Genomic DNA, 18,630 nt, shown 5'->3' on the forward strand with positions numbered 1-18,630 from the left:
AGCCGTGACTCGTAACAAGGAGGATGGGGTGGGGGGTGCTCCTTGTTACCACTCTCCGGCGTAAGAATCAGTAGTTTGCTTGGGAAGCAAAGCAAGATTATAGTAGTAGTGAGAGAGTTGTGAAGAGATACCTCAAACCTGGTTTGGGGTCGGTATTTATAGCCGAGGAGTGAAGGAGGAGATTGATGGATGGGCTGACGACGAGCTGCACCGTTGCAGGTGTGTCAGTCTCGCCGGCCGTGGGGGTTACGCCACGTCAGCCCATTGCTTTAATAGCTCTGACAGGGGACTGTCGCCGGCGCCACTTGCCTCGTGGTGTCAGCCACTTGCCTGGCGTGTCAGTCCACTTGTTGGATATGCAGGGTGCGGTGCGAGCCGCATCGCTGCATGCGGTAACGTCTGAAGTTACCGCGTCTCCTACTTGTGATCAAGAAATACGCGAGATGCGGTGTTGGCCGCATCATCGTATGTGGAGACTATTTGCTTGCTTCCCTTGTCGTGACGAAAATGGCCATATGATGCGGTGCCAGCCGCATCGATATGTTCATCTTCTTTCGTACTTGGGTCAAGCTATTCATCTTCGAACCGAATGGGTTCGAAGGATGTGACCGCATGGGTGCGGTTTGCTTACTGGTAGGGGTTTGTTTGATGCGGGTAATGGTCGTTTTGGGACCATACCCCTTCAAGTCCCCCCAGTCTAGTGTTGCTCCCTTGTGCAAGTTGCACGTGGGAGGAGTACTGGACTTATAGTGTAGGAAGGTAGTGTGGCAGTTTGGAGAAAATTTTAGGCCAGATCAACCTGGTGATCTGGTAAAAAATCCGGCTATGCCTCTTCCGTACCGGTGAAGGGGTTTCGCTTGATGCGAAATTCTCAGCCGTTGCATGTCATCAGGTGGGTTGCCACCTGTTGTTGTGTTGAAGGCCTGTTAGGGACCTTCATAGTAATGCTGCACAAACTTCGAACCAACCTTTTTGATGGTGGTTCGAAGGTTTGCACATGTTTCGAACCTCTTGGAGGTGGTTTCTTCTTCGAACCATTTGCCAGAATGGTGCACGAAGAAGAAAAGAAAAACTTGTAAACCAACCTTTGCGGTCAGGTTTGAAGGTTTTGGATGTTGTGTTAGAACTTTGCTCAAGTTCTATGTTCAGCATCCTATGATGAGATGACCATCCCTTTTTTGTTGGGTGTTCGTGTTCATCCTGATAGCTCTCAAGTAACCGTACGTTCTTTGCGGTTACTTCGTTGCGTCATTGTTGGCCGTGTTTGGTCGAACAATGTGGATCTAGACTATGGGTAAATAAACATGGTCATAGGCAAGGGGATGCCCATCGTTGTTTATTCCATGCGATCCATTGGTAGGTAAACAAAGTCCTAAGCAGACTTGTTACCGCGGTCCGTTGGCAGGTAAACAAAGTCATAGGCAGACTTGTTACCGCTGTTCGGACACTTGCTGCTTGATAAGTGCTTGTTTAGAGCACGTATCTGCGTTCTTTCTGGAGCCACTTACCTTCACGCTCCAATACCGAGTTTATAACGAGGTAGCCTCGTTCGGTGATGTGGAGTGAGTTTTGCTCTTCCGTAGCAACCACTCTGCGGAAGCTATGGTTATGTCTGTAGCTCTTTATGGGTGTCTGCGATGTTGCAGTCCCATATTCGCTCAAAGTGTGCTTGTTGCACGGATGTAACTCTTGAAGGTTCAGGAGTCAGGGCTGCTGATGTGCGGGCGCGTAGATTTCGTTCCTTCTTTCTTCTGAAGAAGTTGTTCATGCACCCTCTGTGGTTGTGAACCGGACAGGAGGGATTTGAAGCTTGAAGAAAAGGAAGGCAATGCGCTTTGCCTGTTCCTGAGATGCGGTTCAGTCCAAAGAACAACACTGGTTCTGAGCATCTGACACATCTGAATGGGTTCATGTGTGTCACTTCCGCATATTTCACGTGTGCTTGTGAGTGATGCGGAAAAGGTAATATATCCCTTTATAGCATAGATAGATATATTTCTACCTATTTTTTAGGGTATATAAAAAAACGACATGCGGTATGGGTTATGGTGCGGTAAACCAGAAAAACCGCATGCCGCTTATGTTTTTTGGATAATGTTGTCGCTTTTTCTTGCTTACGTGGCTTGATCGCACGTGTGAGTTGGTAGAAGTTGGTGAGACGTTTCTGCATGTGCTGAAATGAAAGGACATTTGCACTGCCCGAGGCATTAAATGCACTGTAGCAGGGAGTGTAAACGTCTTCTTTGTCAGTCGCGTGGGCGGCCACGCGCGCGTGATTACCGTCAGCTGAAACGGCGCTCGACACGTGTTGTTGCAAGATACGTTCTTTTTGAACGTGAGGATTTGCTTTCTCCCTCCGCATTAATTGCGATGGGTATATAAGGGGATAACCGTTTGTGGTTTCCTCTCACTTTGTCGAAAATTCAAAAAAAAATTTGCCGTTTGAGAGAAAGTTGTCATCTGTTTTCTCCGACGATTTTTTCTGAAATTCCGGTGAGGTTTCTAGTGTTTCCGTTCACCATCTTCTGTTTCTTTGATATTTTTGATGGCTGAACCATCGAATCCACACAATGTGGAGGGTGAAAACCCTGAACAGCCGATAGTGGCTGAGGAAGAAGAAGAGGATGATGACGTTGATGTTCCCGGTGGTGGGTTACCGGTGTTGAAGTGGACCAGAAAAAGCTTTGATCGCCTTATGCTGGAGGTCCAAATGCCCTCGGAATATGGGGCTCGGTACCCATCAGAGGGTGATACTGGTGCCGACGCTCCGGCCGGTTATGTGACCATGTGGTCCGATTTCTTCGGAGATTGTAACCTCCGATTACCGTTGACGGTGTTTGTTGTGGATATCTTGGAGTGGTACAAGGTCCACATTTCTCAAGTGAGTCCGTTTGGGATGATTCGGATTCGTAATTTTGAGTTTACCTTCCGTGCTCTTGGCATAGAGCCTACCGTTGGAGACTTCCGACGGTTTTATCAGATGACAGTGTCCATGGGGTTCTTTTCTTTCCGTCTACGAGACGGTACCCCAAAGCTGATGACTCCCCCTAAGGGGATGACGATGTGGAAGAAGAAGTTCTTCTACATCAAGTCTGCTGCCCTTGCTGTGAATATGACGTTTCGGAATGTGACCGAGACGATCATAGCAGAGACCATTGCGATGCCCAGTTTGAAATCAGTGCAATGGTTCCCGCAACTGCAGACTATTGAGTCTGTGAAGTTGACCAACACGCAACTATGGCTGTTGCGTATGATGTTGAGGAGGGGCAAGAACTCGAAACCCGTGGTGCGGGAAAAGAGCGGTGGTACGTACTTTTTGTTTTTTTACGTTCTTTATCCTTACGTGTGTTACTGACCTTTGTGTCTACTATCAGAAGATGCCCCCGCATGGAGGATGTTTGCTCCGGATTTCGAGGGTACGGTTGAGACCGTAGTTTGTGCGGATGGTGAACAGGATCACAACACTATCATCCGTAGTAACTTCCGGGTGCCTACTGCGGTTGCACTGGCAGTTGAGTTGCCAGTAGGCAAAGGTATATTATCGAAGCTTTGCTACTTGTGTTGATCATGTTGTGTTATTGACGTAATGAGTCCATGCAGGTGATCTTGGGGCCTTGGGGGACCCTGAAGCGAAAGGTGTGCCAAAGAGGCAAACTGTGAAGGGCGTGCGCTTCCGCCAAAAGAAGATAAAGGAGGTCACTACTGTGCCTCATCTGGTGCCGCAGGCAGCAGGTATCTCTCATTCCTCTTTTCGTCGACACAAGGATTGTGTGATAGTATCTGATACCCTTGAGGGTTTGAGTACAGCCGCGGAGTCACGTTCTGGTGCTGCGAAGAAGCAGGCAGAAGAGGTGGCTGCGGGAGGGACGGCTGCGGGTCCCCCTGTGATTGGTGAGAAGAGGAGGCCAGAGCAGAAAGCTGCTGGTGGTGTTGAAACCAAACGTCGGAGGCTAGTAACCAAAAGGTCTGCTCCGGCGCAGAAGAAACCTGCGGTTGTCGTTGGTAAGTGTAGGCTATCTAGTGTTAACTGTTGTGTAACTGGTTCTGATAGCTATTTCACTTTTTTGCAGAGCGTCAAGATGAAGATTTTTCTATCTTCGATGCTCCGGAGTCCCCTCTGCGTGCCATGGATGCGGGTGGAGCGGAGGTGCCATCGACACCTCCCGTCAAGGTGGTACCTGAGTCAACCGTGCAGAAGGAGGGTACCGCAGAGAATGCTGCGGCCCAGATATTTGATACTGTCGACTCGTCCAACAACCTGATCTCTCCCAATGAGGGAGACGATTTGAGTTTGCGGTTCACTGCTACCGGGAAGCAACATTCTGATGCTGAACCGCAAAAAACTAGCGATGAAGCGCGGCAGCATGATGCTGGGCCGCAGAAGTCTGCGGTTGATAAGGGTACCAGTTCGTCGGCCGATGGTGCGGGGTATGACGGGCCTCCAATTCAGCCTGGGGAGTCTGAATTGGAGTATTACTACCGCACCTATTCCCAGGATCGCGGTACGCTGTACCATCGACCCCCCTGGACTGTATTGCAGGGGGATGATATTGCTAACGACCCTGCGGCCTGCAGGGAGATCCTGGGCGGTCTTGGGACCCCCTTTGAAGTTGAGCGGGCTCGTGCCGCACCGCGGGAGCTGCGTATAAACCAGCTCTCGACCATGTTGGTAGGGACTTCCATTGTGGCTAATGCCATTTTGGAAGATTATAAGGTGCTGGGCCGCCGCGAGGAAGATGCTGCTCGCATGCGGGCAGAAGCGGAAAAGCTGGTCCAGGCTGCCCGTGCGGGTGCGGAGCAGCTCGAGAAGGATAAAGCTGCTTTTGAGAAGCAGAAGCAGACTTCGGAATGGGCTGCCGCTGCCCAGCTAAAACAGGTGCGTTCCCTTGCTAAACTCCTTGCTGATGAGCGTAAGCGTTGGGAGGAAATTTCATCCAACGAGCGCAAGAAGTGGAATGCATCATGGGCTAAGCAGAATGACATTCTGTTTCATGCTCGGCAGGAGCTGACATATGCCAAGGCAGCGAATGCTACCTTGAGTCAAGAGAAGGCTGCGGCTGAGGCCATTTCTGTGAAGGCGCTGCAGGCGAAGGCCGACGCCTTGAAGGCCCTTGAAGAGGCCAAAGAAGCCGGGGCTCGTGCCTCAAAGGCCCAGGAAGAGGCCGCAGAGAAGGAGAGCCGTGCTTCTAAGGCTCTTGAAGAGGCGAATGCGGAGCGCATTCGTTTAGGCAAAGTTGTTGAAAGCCTGCAGGTATGTTTCTTTACCTTTGTTGCTTTCGTCTCTATTGTTTTGAAAATATTCATTGAGTGAACTGTTTGCTGTTCTTGTAACAGGCTGAGGTTCAGGCCCGGGAGGTCGCGGTGACGGACCTTACTGCCCGCGTATCTGTTGCGGAGAACCGGGCTGACGCTACTGTTGAGGCCAAGGATGCCTTGGTGTCCTCTTTTAACCAACTGGAAGCTGACCGTGAGTGGTTGCGGACTCACGGCATCGCGCGTGTAAGTATCCCTTGCCTTTATATTGGCGTGGATTAATATTGCAAGACTTATGATTCTTTTATTGCAGATTGTCGAGGCTATCATGAACGCCCCTGAGACCTCATCAGGTTTGGACCTGGTTAAGGAACGTGCGCGTGATGCTGGTTTCAAGGCTGGTTTTAACCGCTGCATTGGGCACATCAATGTACTATCCGCAGGCGGTTATACCGATCAGGCATCCGGGTTCCGTGATGTGGATACCGAGGGTCGTCTGAAAGCGGCCGTAGCCTCCTTTTATGACACGCCCCTTGCCTGTGTAGGGGAGCTGGATGAGTGTTTGGAGGTTGCGGACTATGTCGACCGCTTGCGGATGCTTTATCCGGATGTGGAAGAGGAAGAACCCGCTGGTGGTGCCGGAGGAGACGCGGGGACCAGCGGTACAAAATAGGGTTTAGGTTGGCGAGTGTGCCTCCTTTTTTGTATTCCTCTTGTATAGAGTAGGAACTTTATGTAAATTCAGTAAGCATCATGTAGATACTTGAATTTTTTGAATATAAAGTTTCTTTGTTCAGTTTATACAAGTGTTTTTAATTCTTGCATGTCTGAACGTGTGTATGCGTAATCTTTACCCATTTATGAACGGGGTCAAGTATACTCCATACTTTTGTTGTATGGGTATGCATCAATTCTGTTATTTACCGTGTGAGGGTTTTTAGAATTGCTTAAGCTTTGTAAAAGCTTATGTTACCGGAACTCTACCCATTTGTGAATGGGGTCGAGTGTACTCCATACCTTTGTCGTATGAGTCCGCGTCAATTCCATTGTTTGCCTTTTTGGGGCTCAGGAATTGTGTTTAACAAAAACTTGTGTATCCGGCCGGATAAAACATGCAAGTCTGTTTGTCTTTTGCGGGTCTATTACAATATTTGTGTGTGGTTACCACTTTGTATGGGTATCATGAATGAAGATTTTGCCAATCTGTTTTTGGGATACCGCAAAGTGGAACACGCATTTGTAATAGTAATAACAAACAATAATGTAGAAAATTGCTTATTTATTTATTTGCAAATGGCCTGCGGCCCAATAGGTTACATAGAGAGTGTAGGAACATAGCTTACATATAGCAGCGTCTAAGCTGTTGTGCGTTCCATGTTCTGGCGATAGGTTCGCCCTCTAGTGTTTGTAACCTGTATGCGCCCTTCCCTAAGACCTCGCTGATGAGGTAGGGTCCTTCCCACTTGGGGGCAAGTTTTCCTGGGCGCTCGGCATTAGATGCCTCGTTGTCACGTAGGACGTAGTCCCCTGGAGTGAAAGTACAAACGCGAACTCGCGCGTTGTAATACTTTTCCAGTTTGGATTTGTATTTGGCCTCGTTGATGGCGGCGTTCTCGCGCCTTTCTTCTAGGAGGTCCAAATCGATCCTACGTTCCCTGTTGTTGTCTAGCTTTTCGATAGCCAACATTCTAGGAGATGGGAGGCCCATTTCCGCGGGTATCACCGCTTCAGACCCGTAGACGAGGCTGAAAGGTGTTTCCCCGTTGCTTGTTTTTGGGCTAGTGCGGTGAGCCCATAAGATGCTTGGGAGTTCATCGACCCAGCCACGCCTGGCTGTTCCCAATCGTGCTTTGATTCCTTCGACTAAGCCTTTATTTATACTCTCGACTTGGTCGTTCCCTTGTGGGTGTGCGACTGACGAGAATATGTGTTTGATGTTCAGCTCTTCTAGCCATTGTTGGAATTCGTCGGCAGCGAAGTTGGTGCCGTTGTCGGTAACAATGTACATTGGTAAACCGAAACGGCAGATGATGTGCTCCCAAATGAACTTTCTTGTTATCATAGCAGTGGTGGAAGCGAGTGGTTTCGCCTCTACCCATTTTGTGAAGTAATCAACCGCCACTATGATAAATTTAACTGCACCTGGTGCGTCCGGGAATGGTCCCACTACGTCGATCGCCCATTTTTGAAAAGGCCATGCAGTAGTGACGGGGACCAGATTGTTTTTTGGCCGCAAAGTTTTTGGTGCATGGCGCTGGCAGTCCATGCATTTGCGTAATTCTTTGACGGCGTCCAGGTGCATGCCGGGCCAGTAATACCCGGCATTCATGATTTTTGCCACGACCATGCGTGGTCCGGCATGTATGCCGCATATGCCCTCATGTATCTCTCGGATAAGGTATGTGGCATCTTGTGGATTAACGCATCGGAGGAGCGGTCCGAGGTATGACTTTCGGTATAAGATACCGTCTCCCATTTGATAGTGGCACGCTTTGTATTGCAACTTACGTGCCTCTGTTTTGCTCTCGGGAGTCACACCTGACTGAAGGTATGCGATAATTGGTGTCATCCATGACGTTGTTCCGTATTGGATGACACTGACCTGGCGTAGAGGGACCGAAGGATTTTGCAAAATCTCGATACGTACCTCCTTTGCCAAGTGTTGGAAGCTGGTGGATGCAAGTTTTGATAGTGCATCCGCAGATTTGTTTTCGCTTCGATTAATGTGTCGAATATTGAATGAAGCGAATTTGGATTTTAGCTGCAGGGCTTGCTCGAGGTAGAGGATCATGATATCCCCTTTGGCGGCATAGTCGCCGCGTACCTGGCCCGCAACTAACAAGGAATCGACGTGCGCTTCCAGATGTTGCACGCCGATTTTGACTGCTAAACGTAGCCCGGCTAGTAGTGCTTCATATTCTGCCTCGTTGTTGGTGCTTTTAAAATCGAGGCGGATGGCATATGTAAGCTCTTGGCCGTCAGGGCTGACGAGTCGCAGACCTGCGCCCGCGCCGTCCTCGTTGGATGCACCATCGGTAAATAGTGCCCATACTTCTGAGGAGGGTGGTGGGGGCGCAGGATTTTGGGATTCTTCGCATTCTTGGATGCGATCCGCTGGTACTTCAGCGGCGAAATCAGCTAAGATTTGGCCTTTGATGGCAGGGCGCGGTTTGTAATGTATTGTATGTGCGCCCAGCTCAATTGCCCATTTTGCTAATCTCCCAGAGATGTCGGGTTTGGACAGGATCGGGCCGATCCTGTAATTGGTTAGCACTGTGATGATGTGGTTTACGAAGTAGCGTCGTAACCGTCTTGAAGCATGTACCAGTGCTAGTACCAATTTTTCCATTATTGAGTATCTCGTCTCCGGGTCGTTGAGCATTTTGCTGATATAATAGATGGGTGTTTGAACCCCCGCTCGTTCCACTATTAATACCGCGCCCACTGCGTTGTCCGCAGCGGACAGGTATAAGATGAGTGGCTCATCTTTGCATGGTGCGGTTAGTGTTGGGAGTTGTATCAAACACTCCTTCATTTCCTGGAAGGCCTTTTCGGCCTCTGTGGTCCACTGGAATTGTTCTTTCTTTGAACAGCTTCGCAGGGTCTTGATGAAAGGGTATGACTTGGCTACGTGGTTAGCCAAGAACCTGTTGAGTGCCGCCAGCCTTCCGGCCAAGCGTTGCATATCTTTCATCGATGCAGGCGATGGCATGCGCTCGATCGCCTGCACTTTTTCCGGGTTTACCTTGAATCCATCTTTGGTGACGATGAACCCAAGGAATTTGCCTTCTTCCATTCCAAACGAGCATTTCCCTGGATTGAGCTTCATGTTGACGCTTCGCAGAGTTTGGAATGTTCTTTCTATATCGGTGAGCATGGTATCTTCTTCCATGCTCATGACGACCAGGTCGTCCATATAGATTTCGACACTTTTGCTTATTTGACCGCGGAAAGTGTCGTTCATCAGTTTTTGGTAGGTTGAGCCCGCGTTGCGCAACCCAAACGGCATTTTTGTGTAGCAGTAATTTCCGGTTGGGGTCCGGAATGCCGTTTTGTCTTCATCCTCAAGTGCCATTTGTACCTGGTGGTACCCTTTGTAGCAATCGAGGAAACACTTCCACCGAAATGGCGCGAGGTTATCGACTTTTTCGTCGATTTCTGGAAGCGCGTAACAATCCTTGGGGCAGGCCTTGTTAAGGTCCTTGTAATCGACGCACATGCGCCAGCCCCCGGATGGTTTTTCTACCATGACAGGGTTGGATAACCAAGTCTGGTACTTGACTTCCCGCAGTATACCTGCGGAGAGCAGTTCTTCGATCTGCTCTTGCATCGCCTGATTTTTAGCTGACCCAAGGTGGCGTTGGCCTTGGATCACTGGTTTGATACCTGGTTTGGTATTCAAATAGTGCTGCGCTATTTCACGTGGGACCCCTGTCATGTCTGCAGGAGTCCACGCGAAGATGTCTTGGTTCCTGAAGAGGAGCTCCTTCAGGTGCGCTCTGGTGGTCGAGGATAAGGCGTGACCCAATGTGACCTTCTGTTCCGGATGCGTTGGGTTGAGAACCCATTTTTCCGGTTGGTCGACGGGGGTGGGCCTTGCGACCTTTGTCGGACGTGCTTCGTCCGTCATCATAACGTCCTTGCGGGCGTAGATGATTGCAACCCCCGATGCGGTTGGGAAACCAACCGCGGAGTGGGGGACGGATGTGATCATATTGAAGTCCCCTTGGGATTCTCTCCCAAGGATGACGTCATAATTGGAGGTGTGGGGTAAAACCATAAAGTTAACCTCCTCTGTCCGCGTGTGTTTACCATTGGTAAGACGCACGGGAAATGTAATTTGACCTAGGGGAAAGACTGTTTCCCCTGCGAATCCGGCCAGCGGGTAATCTACGGCTTGCAACCGATCTTTGTCCTCTTGGTCAAATTGATTGAAGCATTGCTCGTAGATTATATCGGATGTACTGCCCGGGTCGATGAACAGACGCTCGGTGCAGTAATGGGCCAGCTGGCCTGAAATGACGACGGCGCGTCTGTCACGCGGTCCGCCTCGGGCTTTTGGGAAGACGACTTGCTCGTCTTTCCAATCATTGTCCGGTCTTCGTGCCGCTTTTCGCGGCCTACCCTTGCCTCCGTAGATCATGTGGGTGGAAGCCACGTACATGGCCTTCTTTCCGGAGGAGGTACCTTCGTTGTGAGGGGTGATATGCTTGGTGGGCTTTTGTCCACCTGGTAAAAGGTGTTGCAGTTTCCCCTCTTTCAACGCCCGCTCAATCTCCAGCCGGAGACTGATGCAGTTGTTGGTGGTGTGGCCCGAGTCCTTGTGGTACTCACAGTATAGTGTGAGGTCCTGACTTTTCTTGGACTTCATTGGTTGGGCCGGTCGCAAGAATTGTGGGTCCGCGAGGAGGACCTCTCTTGGCGACTGGTTGATCTCGGTCCATTTGCGGTCCCGAGATTCTTTTCTTGGTGCCCGAGTGTCTCGGGCCGGGTTGTAGCATTGTGGGTCAAACGTGTTGGGTTGCGGGAAATAGGGTTTAGTAATATCCCGATTTCCTGCCTCCCGGTTTCGCTTGTTGTTACGTTTGGACCCTTGGTGGGATGTTTCGGCTTGAGGTTTTGCCTTTTTGACGTGCGGTTCGAGCGACCGCTGTGTCTGGGCGTATGTCTTGACTGCGGTCATGACATCCTCCCATTTTTTAGGCAAACCCTCCTTGCCAGAGATGGTCATGACCATCTCTCTGTCTTTGACGGCCCGAATAAAATGGTTTCGCGCCATTTGGTCCGCCACGTCGCCTATTTCTAGGCATTCTTTATTGTAACGGATGACGAATGCCTCGAGCGATTCGTCATCCCTTCGCCAGATGTTCATGACGTCCAACGAATCGCGTTCGTGGCGTCGCTGTTGGCTAAAGTGGGCGAGGAACTTGGCGCGCAAGTCCTCGAAAGAATCCAGTGATCCCACTGGCAAAGAATCAAACCATGCCCTGGCCAGACCGATAAGGGTCTGGGGGAAAAAATTGCACCAGGTGGGTTCGTCCCACCTGCCATTGACGCCTGCGCCTGTGAAGATGTTCATGTGGTCGTCCGGGTCGGTCGAGCCACTGTATTTCCCAATGTTGACTGGGAATTTTGTCGTTGTGATATCGGCGTTGGCGATGTGCGGGACGAATTTTGAATTTTCGGCCGCGGCCCTTGGCCTGTATGGTTCGTGCACAGGGCGCTTTGCCGCCCTGAGGTATGTAGTGCGGGGGTGACTGGGAGGAACATAGTTGCGTCCCCCCGGTCTGCTGTTGGTGTCGTGAGACTCCCCGCGGTAGGTTTGATCGTCAGGGTCGGTATGACCGTACCCTTCCGTGTAGGGTTGCGGGCCCAGTCGGCTCTGGATGCCTGGGCCGCGCCTGGAGGCTGACCGCCTCCTATCTTCCCCATAGGGGCCCAGGCGGGTATGCACTGGCCCTCTGGAGCGGGACTCATATGAGGAAGTGTCCTCATTGAGTGTATGGATCGAACAGTAAGATGATCCACGGTCGTCATGTCGGCTTCTGGAGGCCGGACGTGAGTGTAACCTGCCATCGTATTGGAGTATACGGTTGGCAGGTGTGTGTTGTATTGGAGTAGGCCCAGCTTGTACGTTTGCTTCCGTACAAGCGCGGTTGTAAGCCGCTATCAGCAGATCAGTCTGCTGTTGGTACCAGGAGTGTAAGTCCACGCCTGGTGGAAGCACAGTTGGGGCCTGTGATAAGTCGTGTCCGAACGCAAAGGATGGGATCCTTTGGGTGGACGTGCCAATGTGTCCGGGTTGGGGGGTCGAAGGGTGGACCCCTGTTGTTACCGGGGGATTTGGGTTATCCGCATTGGTGTTTTGGTTATCAGTCATGATCTTGAGAGGGAGAGGGATGGATTAAAAAGTGCTAAGAGTAGCGGTGGGCGCCAATGATGAAACAATGGTTAACCGGGCAGGGTTAACACACTGGTCTCGTCAAGAAGGGTTAATCCCTTCCTCTCGGAGATCGCTGGCTGGGTCACCGGTGGATGATCTCCTGCACAAGGAAACAAGCCGTGACTCGTAACAAGGAGGATGGGGTGGGGGGTGCTCCTTGTTACCACTCTCCGGCGTAAGAATCAGTAGTTTGCTTGGGAAGCAAAGCAAGATTATAGTAGTAGTGAGAGAGTTGTGAAGAGATACCTCAAACCTGGTTTGGGGTCGGTATTTATAGCCGAGGAGTGAAGGAGGAGATTGATGGATGGGCTGACGACGAGCTGCACCGTTGCAGGTGTGTCAGTCTCGCCGGCCGTGGGGGTTACGCCACGTCAGCCCATTGCTTTAATAGCTCTGACAGGGGACTGTCGCCGGCGCCACTTGCCTCGTGGTGTCAGCCACTTGCCTGGCGTGTCAGTCCACTTGTTGGATATGCAGGGTGCGGTGCGAGCCGCATCGCTGCATGCGGTAACGTCTGAAGTTACCGCGTCTCCTACTTGTGATCAAGAAATACGCGAGATGCGGTGTTGGCCGCATCATCGTATGTGGAGACTATTTGCTTGCTTCCCTTGTCGTGACGAAAATGGCCATATGATGCGGTGCCAGCCGCATCGATATGTTCATCTTCTTTCGTACTTGGGTCAAGCTATTCATCTTCGAACCGAATGGGTTCGAAGGATGTGACCGCATGGGTGCGGTTTGCTTACTGGTAGGGGTTTGTTTGATGCGGGTAATGGTCGTTTTGGGACCATACCCCTTCAGGGATGGTGTTGTGCCGGTTTACAGTGAAGCTGATGGCGGTGGTTGTTGGTTTTATGATGATGGCGGTGATGTTGGTTAATGACGTGGGTGGCTGAAAAGTTGCCGGTGGTGGTGGAAATGGTGGGTAGTGATGGTGGTGGGGTGGGTGAGTGGTGACGGTGCATGCAGGTGGCGGCGATGAAAGAAGATTGTGATGGGGTGGGCAGTGGGAGGTGGTGGTGGTCGACGGAAATGGAAAAAAAATGACAAAAGTGAGGGACTAAAATGGCGAAAAACATAACTATTTGGACTAAAATGGCAAGAAAAAACTATTTAGACTAACTGAAATTAAATGAACTAAAACAAAAACCGTCAATCTAACCGAATAAACCGAAGTGATTAACCGAAAACTAATTGGTTAATAAAATAGATTAATCAATGACTTTGGTTTCGACTTCGGTTGAGGATAATAACTGAACCGATTGAACCATGTACAACACAATGAAATGGATTATCCGATTACTTTGCTTTTGATGTATATTTATCACAATAATCCTACAATAAATATATTATATGAATAAGAAAACTATAAAAAACGAGTATCGCAATGTAATGTGATGGTTCCGCCGCATCGAACTGGTGACGAGTATCTTGTTGATTAGGAAAGACCTAAAGTTTCATCTTTTTTATCATTCTTAAATCAATTTTATTATTATTGTTAACCAAAGTGTACCCAACATTCCATTGTCCCAATATAATATACACGAGATAATCCACAACAATCACAACACACTCACGATCATCATCATCATCATCTTCATATCAATCGTCATCTTTCTTTATTATCTTCCTTGATTCATCATCATCACTCTCACTTTAACGTGTTGCTTCATCTCATTTCTCTCAAGGTAACCCTACAAATCTTCCACAATTCCGTTTAGAATCTGTTTTCATACGTAATTATCTTATAGAATCAATCGATGCGTTTAATCAAGAAATTTGCTCTTCTATTTTTTTTTAACAAATACGCCCTCGGTTGGTGTCAAATTTTGTTAATTGCGTTTTGCACAAGTTCAGTTTATTATAGGTTTTGTAGTATATGATTGTGTTTAGGTTATAAATATATGATTGAATCTAAGGAAAGTTTCGATTTTTAAACATTTAAGACTGAAATTGTGCATTTCTGATTTATGTTGTGAGTTGTGAGGTTTGTTTTATGTTGTTACAGGTTTAAAAAGGTTTAATATCTTGTAAAAGATATCTAACAAACATGATGATTAAAGCTGCTGGGAGAAGAGGAATTCATTATTTACACACATTGAATAATGTTCCAAAGAATTTGATAGAGAAGGGCCAGAGTCGAGTCGTTGAGGCCTCTCTTACTCTTATTCGTGAGCGCGCCAAACTTAAGGTATGCATACATCATGTTTCTCAAAGTGGTTGTTTTTTAAATTTAATAATGATCAAGATAAACCCCATCTACGATTGTAATCGTAGCATAAGTTTTAGCTTCCATAGTAATTTGTTTATTAAAATACTTATTTTTTGAAGGGAGAGCTAGTGCGGGCGTTGGGTGGTGCTAAAGCTTCATCATCTCTTCTTGGAGTACCTCTTGGACATAATTCATCATTTCTTCAAGGTCCAGCGTTTGCTCCACCGAGGATCCGAGAGGCCATATGGTGTGGAAGCACAAATGCTACTACAGAGGAAGGTACGAGATAACATGTTGTCTTTATTTTATTCTTCTTTTTCGAGATAGATGTATTACAATAGTTTATAGCGTAGCGTTGCGAATTCGGCCCATTTAGCATTCATGGGTCGACTTGAGTTATGTTTTATCTTTAATGGATTAAATGGGCCAAACGAAAGGTTTAGTCAAAAGGAAAGGGGCCAAATGGGCCGAAGCTCGCGCAAAGTCACTTGCAGTTAACATTGTAAATCACTTTATGCAAGCCTTACATTAATATTGTTTTTGTAATAATTTTCTAATACACCGACTATTTATAATCAAATTTGAACTGTTTGGACAAAAAGTGTTCCAGGTTAACTCAGCCTGACCTGTTTTGACCCGTATGAAAATAAATCAAATTATTTATCAAGTTGTTGAATGCAGGTAAGGAGTTGGATGACCCCAGGGTATTAACAGACGTTGGCGATGTTCCTGTTCAAGAGCTTCGAGACTGCGGAATAGACGACGACAGATTAATGAATATCATTAGTGAGTCTGTCAAACGAGTGATGGAAGAAGTAAGTTACCTCTAAATTACAAAACAATAATGCTGATTTTCACATGGATGTAAACTTGTATTTGTATTATGTTACTAAAAAAACTATTCCGAATTTGTGAATGGTCTTTTTTAACAGGATCCATTGAGACCGTTAGTTTTAGGGGGTGATCATTCGATATCGTATCCTGTAGTAAGAGCTGTGTCGGAGAAGCTTGGAGGACCTGTGGATGTACTACACCTTGATGCGCATCCTGATATCTATGGTTGTTTTGAAGGAAATAAGTATTCACATGCATCTTCTTTTGCCCGTATTATGGAGGGGGGCTATGCTCGCCGTCTGTTGCAGGTACTAGCTTTTCAGTGTGCATATTTTTCTGTAATACTTGACCCCAGTGGCGGAACTAGCCCAATAAATCAGGGGTATCCCAAAAAAATTTTTTACTGTGCAATCATACAATATTAAAAAAAAACAATAAATAAATAAAGTAAACAAATACCTAATAGATTTGACCTCTTCTTTTTTATCATAGCTTGAAATCGTTCCATCACATCTTTGTCTTTTACTTTATGAAAAAAATCCTTTTCGACCGCACAAACATGGTATTGTTCAAAAATTCCGTGCCCATTCGATTGCGTAAATCCGTCTTGATAATCTTCAATTTCGAAAAACATCTTTCAACGGTTGCGGTTGCAACCGGTAAAACCAAAGCTAGCTTCACTACCCGATAAACCAAAGGATAAGAACTATGTGTTCCCATTTCAACCATAAAACGCGCAAGATCACTTATTCTATTATATGGGCTTTATTAGTTATTAGAATTTGGGCTTAATTATCATAAAACTAACTATTTGGACTTTGTTACTAAATAGGTTTTGGGCTTAATGAATAATATCAAGTTTCATAATTTTCTCTTAGGGGTATCCTCGTATATGTTTTTGGGTATGCTACTTATAAAACCGAAAAAAAATTACACTGCGAATACGAATACGGGGTTGAGTCGTAGCCCGTGCTACGGCTCATTCTACATTAGTTCCGCCCCTGCTTGACCCAGATGTTGATGAAAAATGATAGGTGGCAGCTTTATGCCATTTACTTATGAGTGAGTTAATTTGTGTTATGTTATATCTGTAACGGATCAAATCTGTAAATATAAAAATTAGCTAAAAAAGGAACTGGGTCAAAAGTTGCCAAAGTGTAGGTTAACTGCGTCAAACCTTCTAAATCATATTATTAAAAAAATGAGTGCTAATGATATAATATAAAATTTGTAGTCATATTTTAGTTGCTAATTGTTGATAAAAGGTGTTGATTTTTTTAACATAGGTGTTGCCGGTCATGTTGATCCGACCTGTACCAAAATAACCCATTTTGACCCGTTACCCACTCCTTCCGACGTGCCCAAATTTACCACCTAGACAAAGGGTGATACCTAACCAAAATGAGGTTAGCAAGAGTCGAAAATGGACCCAAAATGGATTGTTCGGGTTTATTTTGTCAGGCCTAAAGTATAACATCTAGCTTGTAGATTACTATAAAAGTTTGTTCGTTTTCACTTGTTTTCCGTTTTAACAAACAACTGAGACAATTAAGTGGCATTTTCTGATCATTATTTGTATATCTTCTGGTTTGCATTTTATGCTATTTCGATAACATGGAGCTTATTAATTCTCCTTCCCTTCAGGTTGGCATTCGATCAATAACAAGTGAAGGACGTGAACAAGGAAAAAGATTCGGAGTTGAACAATATGAAATGCGCACGTTTTCAAAAGATCGCCACTTTCTGGAGAATCTGGTATATCTCTCCGCCATCTCTTATATGTGTGTGTGTTGTTGCTGTCACCATGTATGCCCCGTTTGCGGTGTGCACATATAATGTATATATGTGTGGGCGCTCGGGGGGCAAAAGTGAAATGGTACTAACTTTAACGTTATTTTACTAATTTCGTGAAAATGACGTTAAAAGCGGCGGATGGTTAATCATGCATCATGTGGTGACGTTGATAGCTGAAAGACACGGGGGTACATGCACCAATCAGTCTTTGTCCCGATTGTTTGAGTGTTATGTGTCTTAGGTCCAAGGCTTGATACAAAACTACAATCGAGCCGGGGGTCTCACTGGAAGCCGCCTCTCTATTCCTACGGGGTAGAGGTAAGGCTGTCTACATCTGCCCTCCTCAGACCCTACCTTAGCTTTGCTATTGTGGGATTTACTGAGTATGATGATGATGATGATGATGACATTATCAAACGGGTCAAATAAAAGAATCAGGTTGAAGGGGAACGGGTCAAACAGGTTGAAAGTGGGCAGACATTATTTTTAATGAAAAGGTTTCTTTTAAAAGATTTAGATTATTAGTGGAATAATTTTGTTTTGTTAATGTAGTTAGCACTTAAATTATTAATAAAATATATCTTAAAAAGGGACAAAAAAGCTGTTTTGTGGGTCAACGGTCAACCCAACCTAACTTACGTGTTTGACCACGACCCATATCAGCATGTTACCCAAACCGCCCATCTTACCACCTCTACTTTTGACCGGAGCTCGTTAACATTTATATTTGCAATTAATATTCACCTAATTCAGATTTGTAAATTGTTATTATTTCAGAAACTTGGAGAGGGTGTTAAGGGAGTGTATATATCAATAGACGTTGACTGTCTTGACCCTGCATTTGCTCCTGGTGTTTCCCATATCGAGCCAGGTGGTCTCTCGTTCAGAGACGTTCTCAACATTCTCCACAATCTTCAAGCCGATGTGGTTGCTGCCGATGTGGTCGAGTTTAATCCACAGCGTGATACTGTTGATGGTATGACCGCCATGGTTGCTGCTAAACTGGTAAGAGAGCTGACTGCTAAAATATCAAAATAAAAAAAAATAAAAAGATTTCAAACCCGTGGAACATCTGATGAGCCGGTTTTGTTGGTGTGTCACCAAATGTCTTGTAGTCAAGATGTTGTTCAATAAACATGTATGTAGTTTGAACCGGATTGTTCTGTTGGTTTATTTCTTGATTGAAAGATATCTGAAGAACTCAGGTTAATAGGTATAGTGCAAAGTATGTTTTACTTTTTATGCTTGTTTGACTGATTTGGTTATGAATGATATCTAACAGGGTCAAATAGGTCTCAACACAAAAATTATTAGTTAGAGTAAAATGCACGGATAGTCCCTGTGGTTTGGTGAAATTTCACTTTTAGTCCCCAACTTTTCAAAATTACACTCTTAGTCCCTGTGGTTTGACAAGTTATTACTCGGATAGTCCCCACAACGGATAGAGGTTAGTTTTTCTGGTTAAGTGGGTGTGAAATGACAAGGGCTATCCGAGTAACAACTTGTCAAACCACAGGGACTATCCGAGTAACCTATATCCGCTTTAGAGATTATCCGTGTAACAACTTGTCAAACCACAGGGACTAAGAGTGTA

The 18,630-nt window shown here is 46.7% G+C and overlaps 2 protein-coding genes across 2 annotated transcripts; both read left to right on the forward strand.

The window, feature by feature from the left end:
- Nucleotides 1–2,672: 2,672 nt before the first annotated feature.
- Nucleotides 2,673–4,649, forward strand: LOC118488286. The gene is made up of 5 exons (XM_035985608.1): nucleotides 2,673–3,305; nucleotides 3,375–3,523; nucleotides 3,837–4,002; nucleotides 4,071–4,428; nucleotides 4,541–4,649. Exons 1-5 carry the CDS (start codon nucleotides 2,696–2,698, stop codon nucleotides 4,647–4,649), a joined length of 1,392 nt encoding a protein of 463 aa, XP_035841501.1. The 5' UTR covers nucleotides 2,673–2,695.
- A 9,046-nt stretch (nucleotides 4,650–13,695) lies between these two features.
- Nucleotides 13,696–18,276, forward strand: LOC110915658 (arginase 1, mitochondrial). The gene is made up of 7 exons (XM_022160388.2): nucleotides 13,696–13,884; nucleotides 14,205–14,387; nucleotides 14,528–14,687; nucleotides 15,090–15,223; nucleotides 15,341–15,550; nucleotides 16,887–16,997; nucleotides 17,814–18,276. Exons 2-7 carry the CDS (start codon nucleotides 14,247–14,249, stop codon nucleotides 18,072–18,074), a joined length of 1,017 nt encoding a protein of 338 aa, XP_022016080.1. The 5' UTR covers nucleotides 13,696–13,884; nucleotides 14,205–14,246; the 3' UTR covers nucleotides 18,075–18,276.
- The last annotated feature ends 354 nt before the right edge of the window (nucleotides 18,277–18,630 follow it).

The sequence above is a fragment of the Helianthus annuus genome, chromosome 16 (assembly GCF_002127325.2).
Source record: "Helianthus annuus cultivar XRQ/B chromosome 16, HanXRQr2.0-SUNRISE, whole genome shotgun sequence".
NCBI lineage: Eukaryota > Viridiplantae > Streptophyta > Magnoliopsida > Asterales > Asteraceae > Helianthus > Helianthus annuus.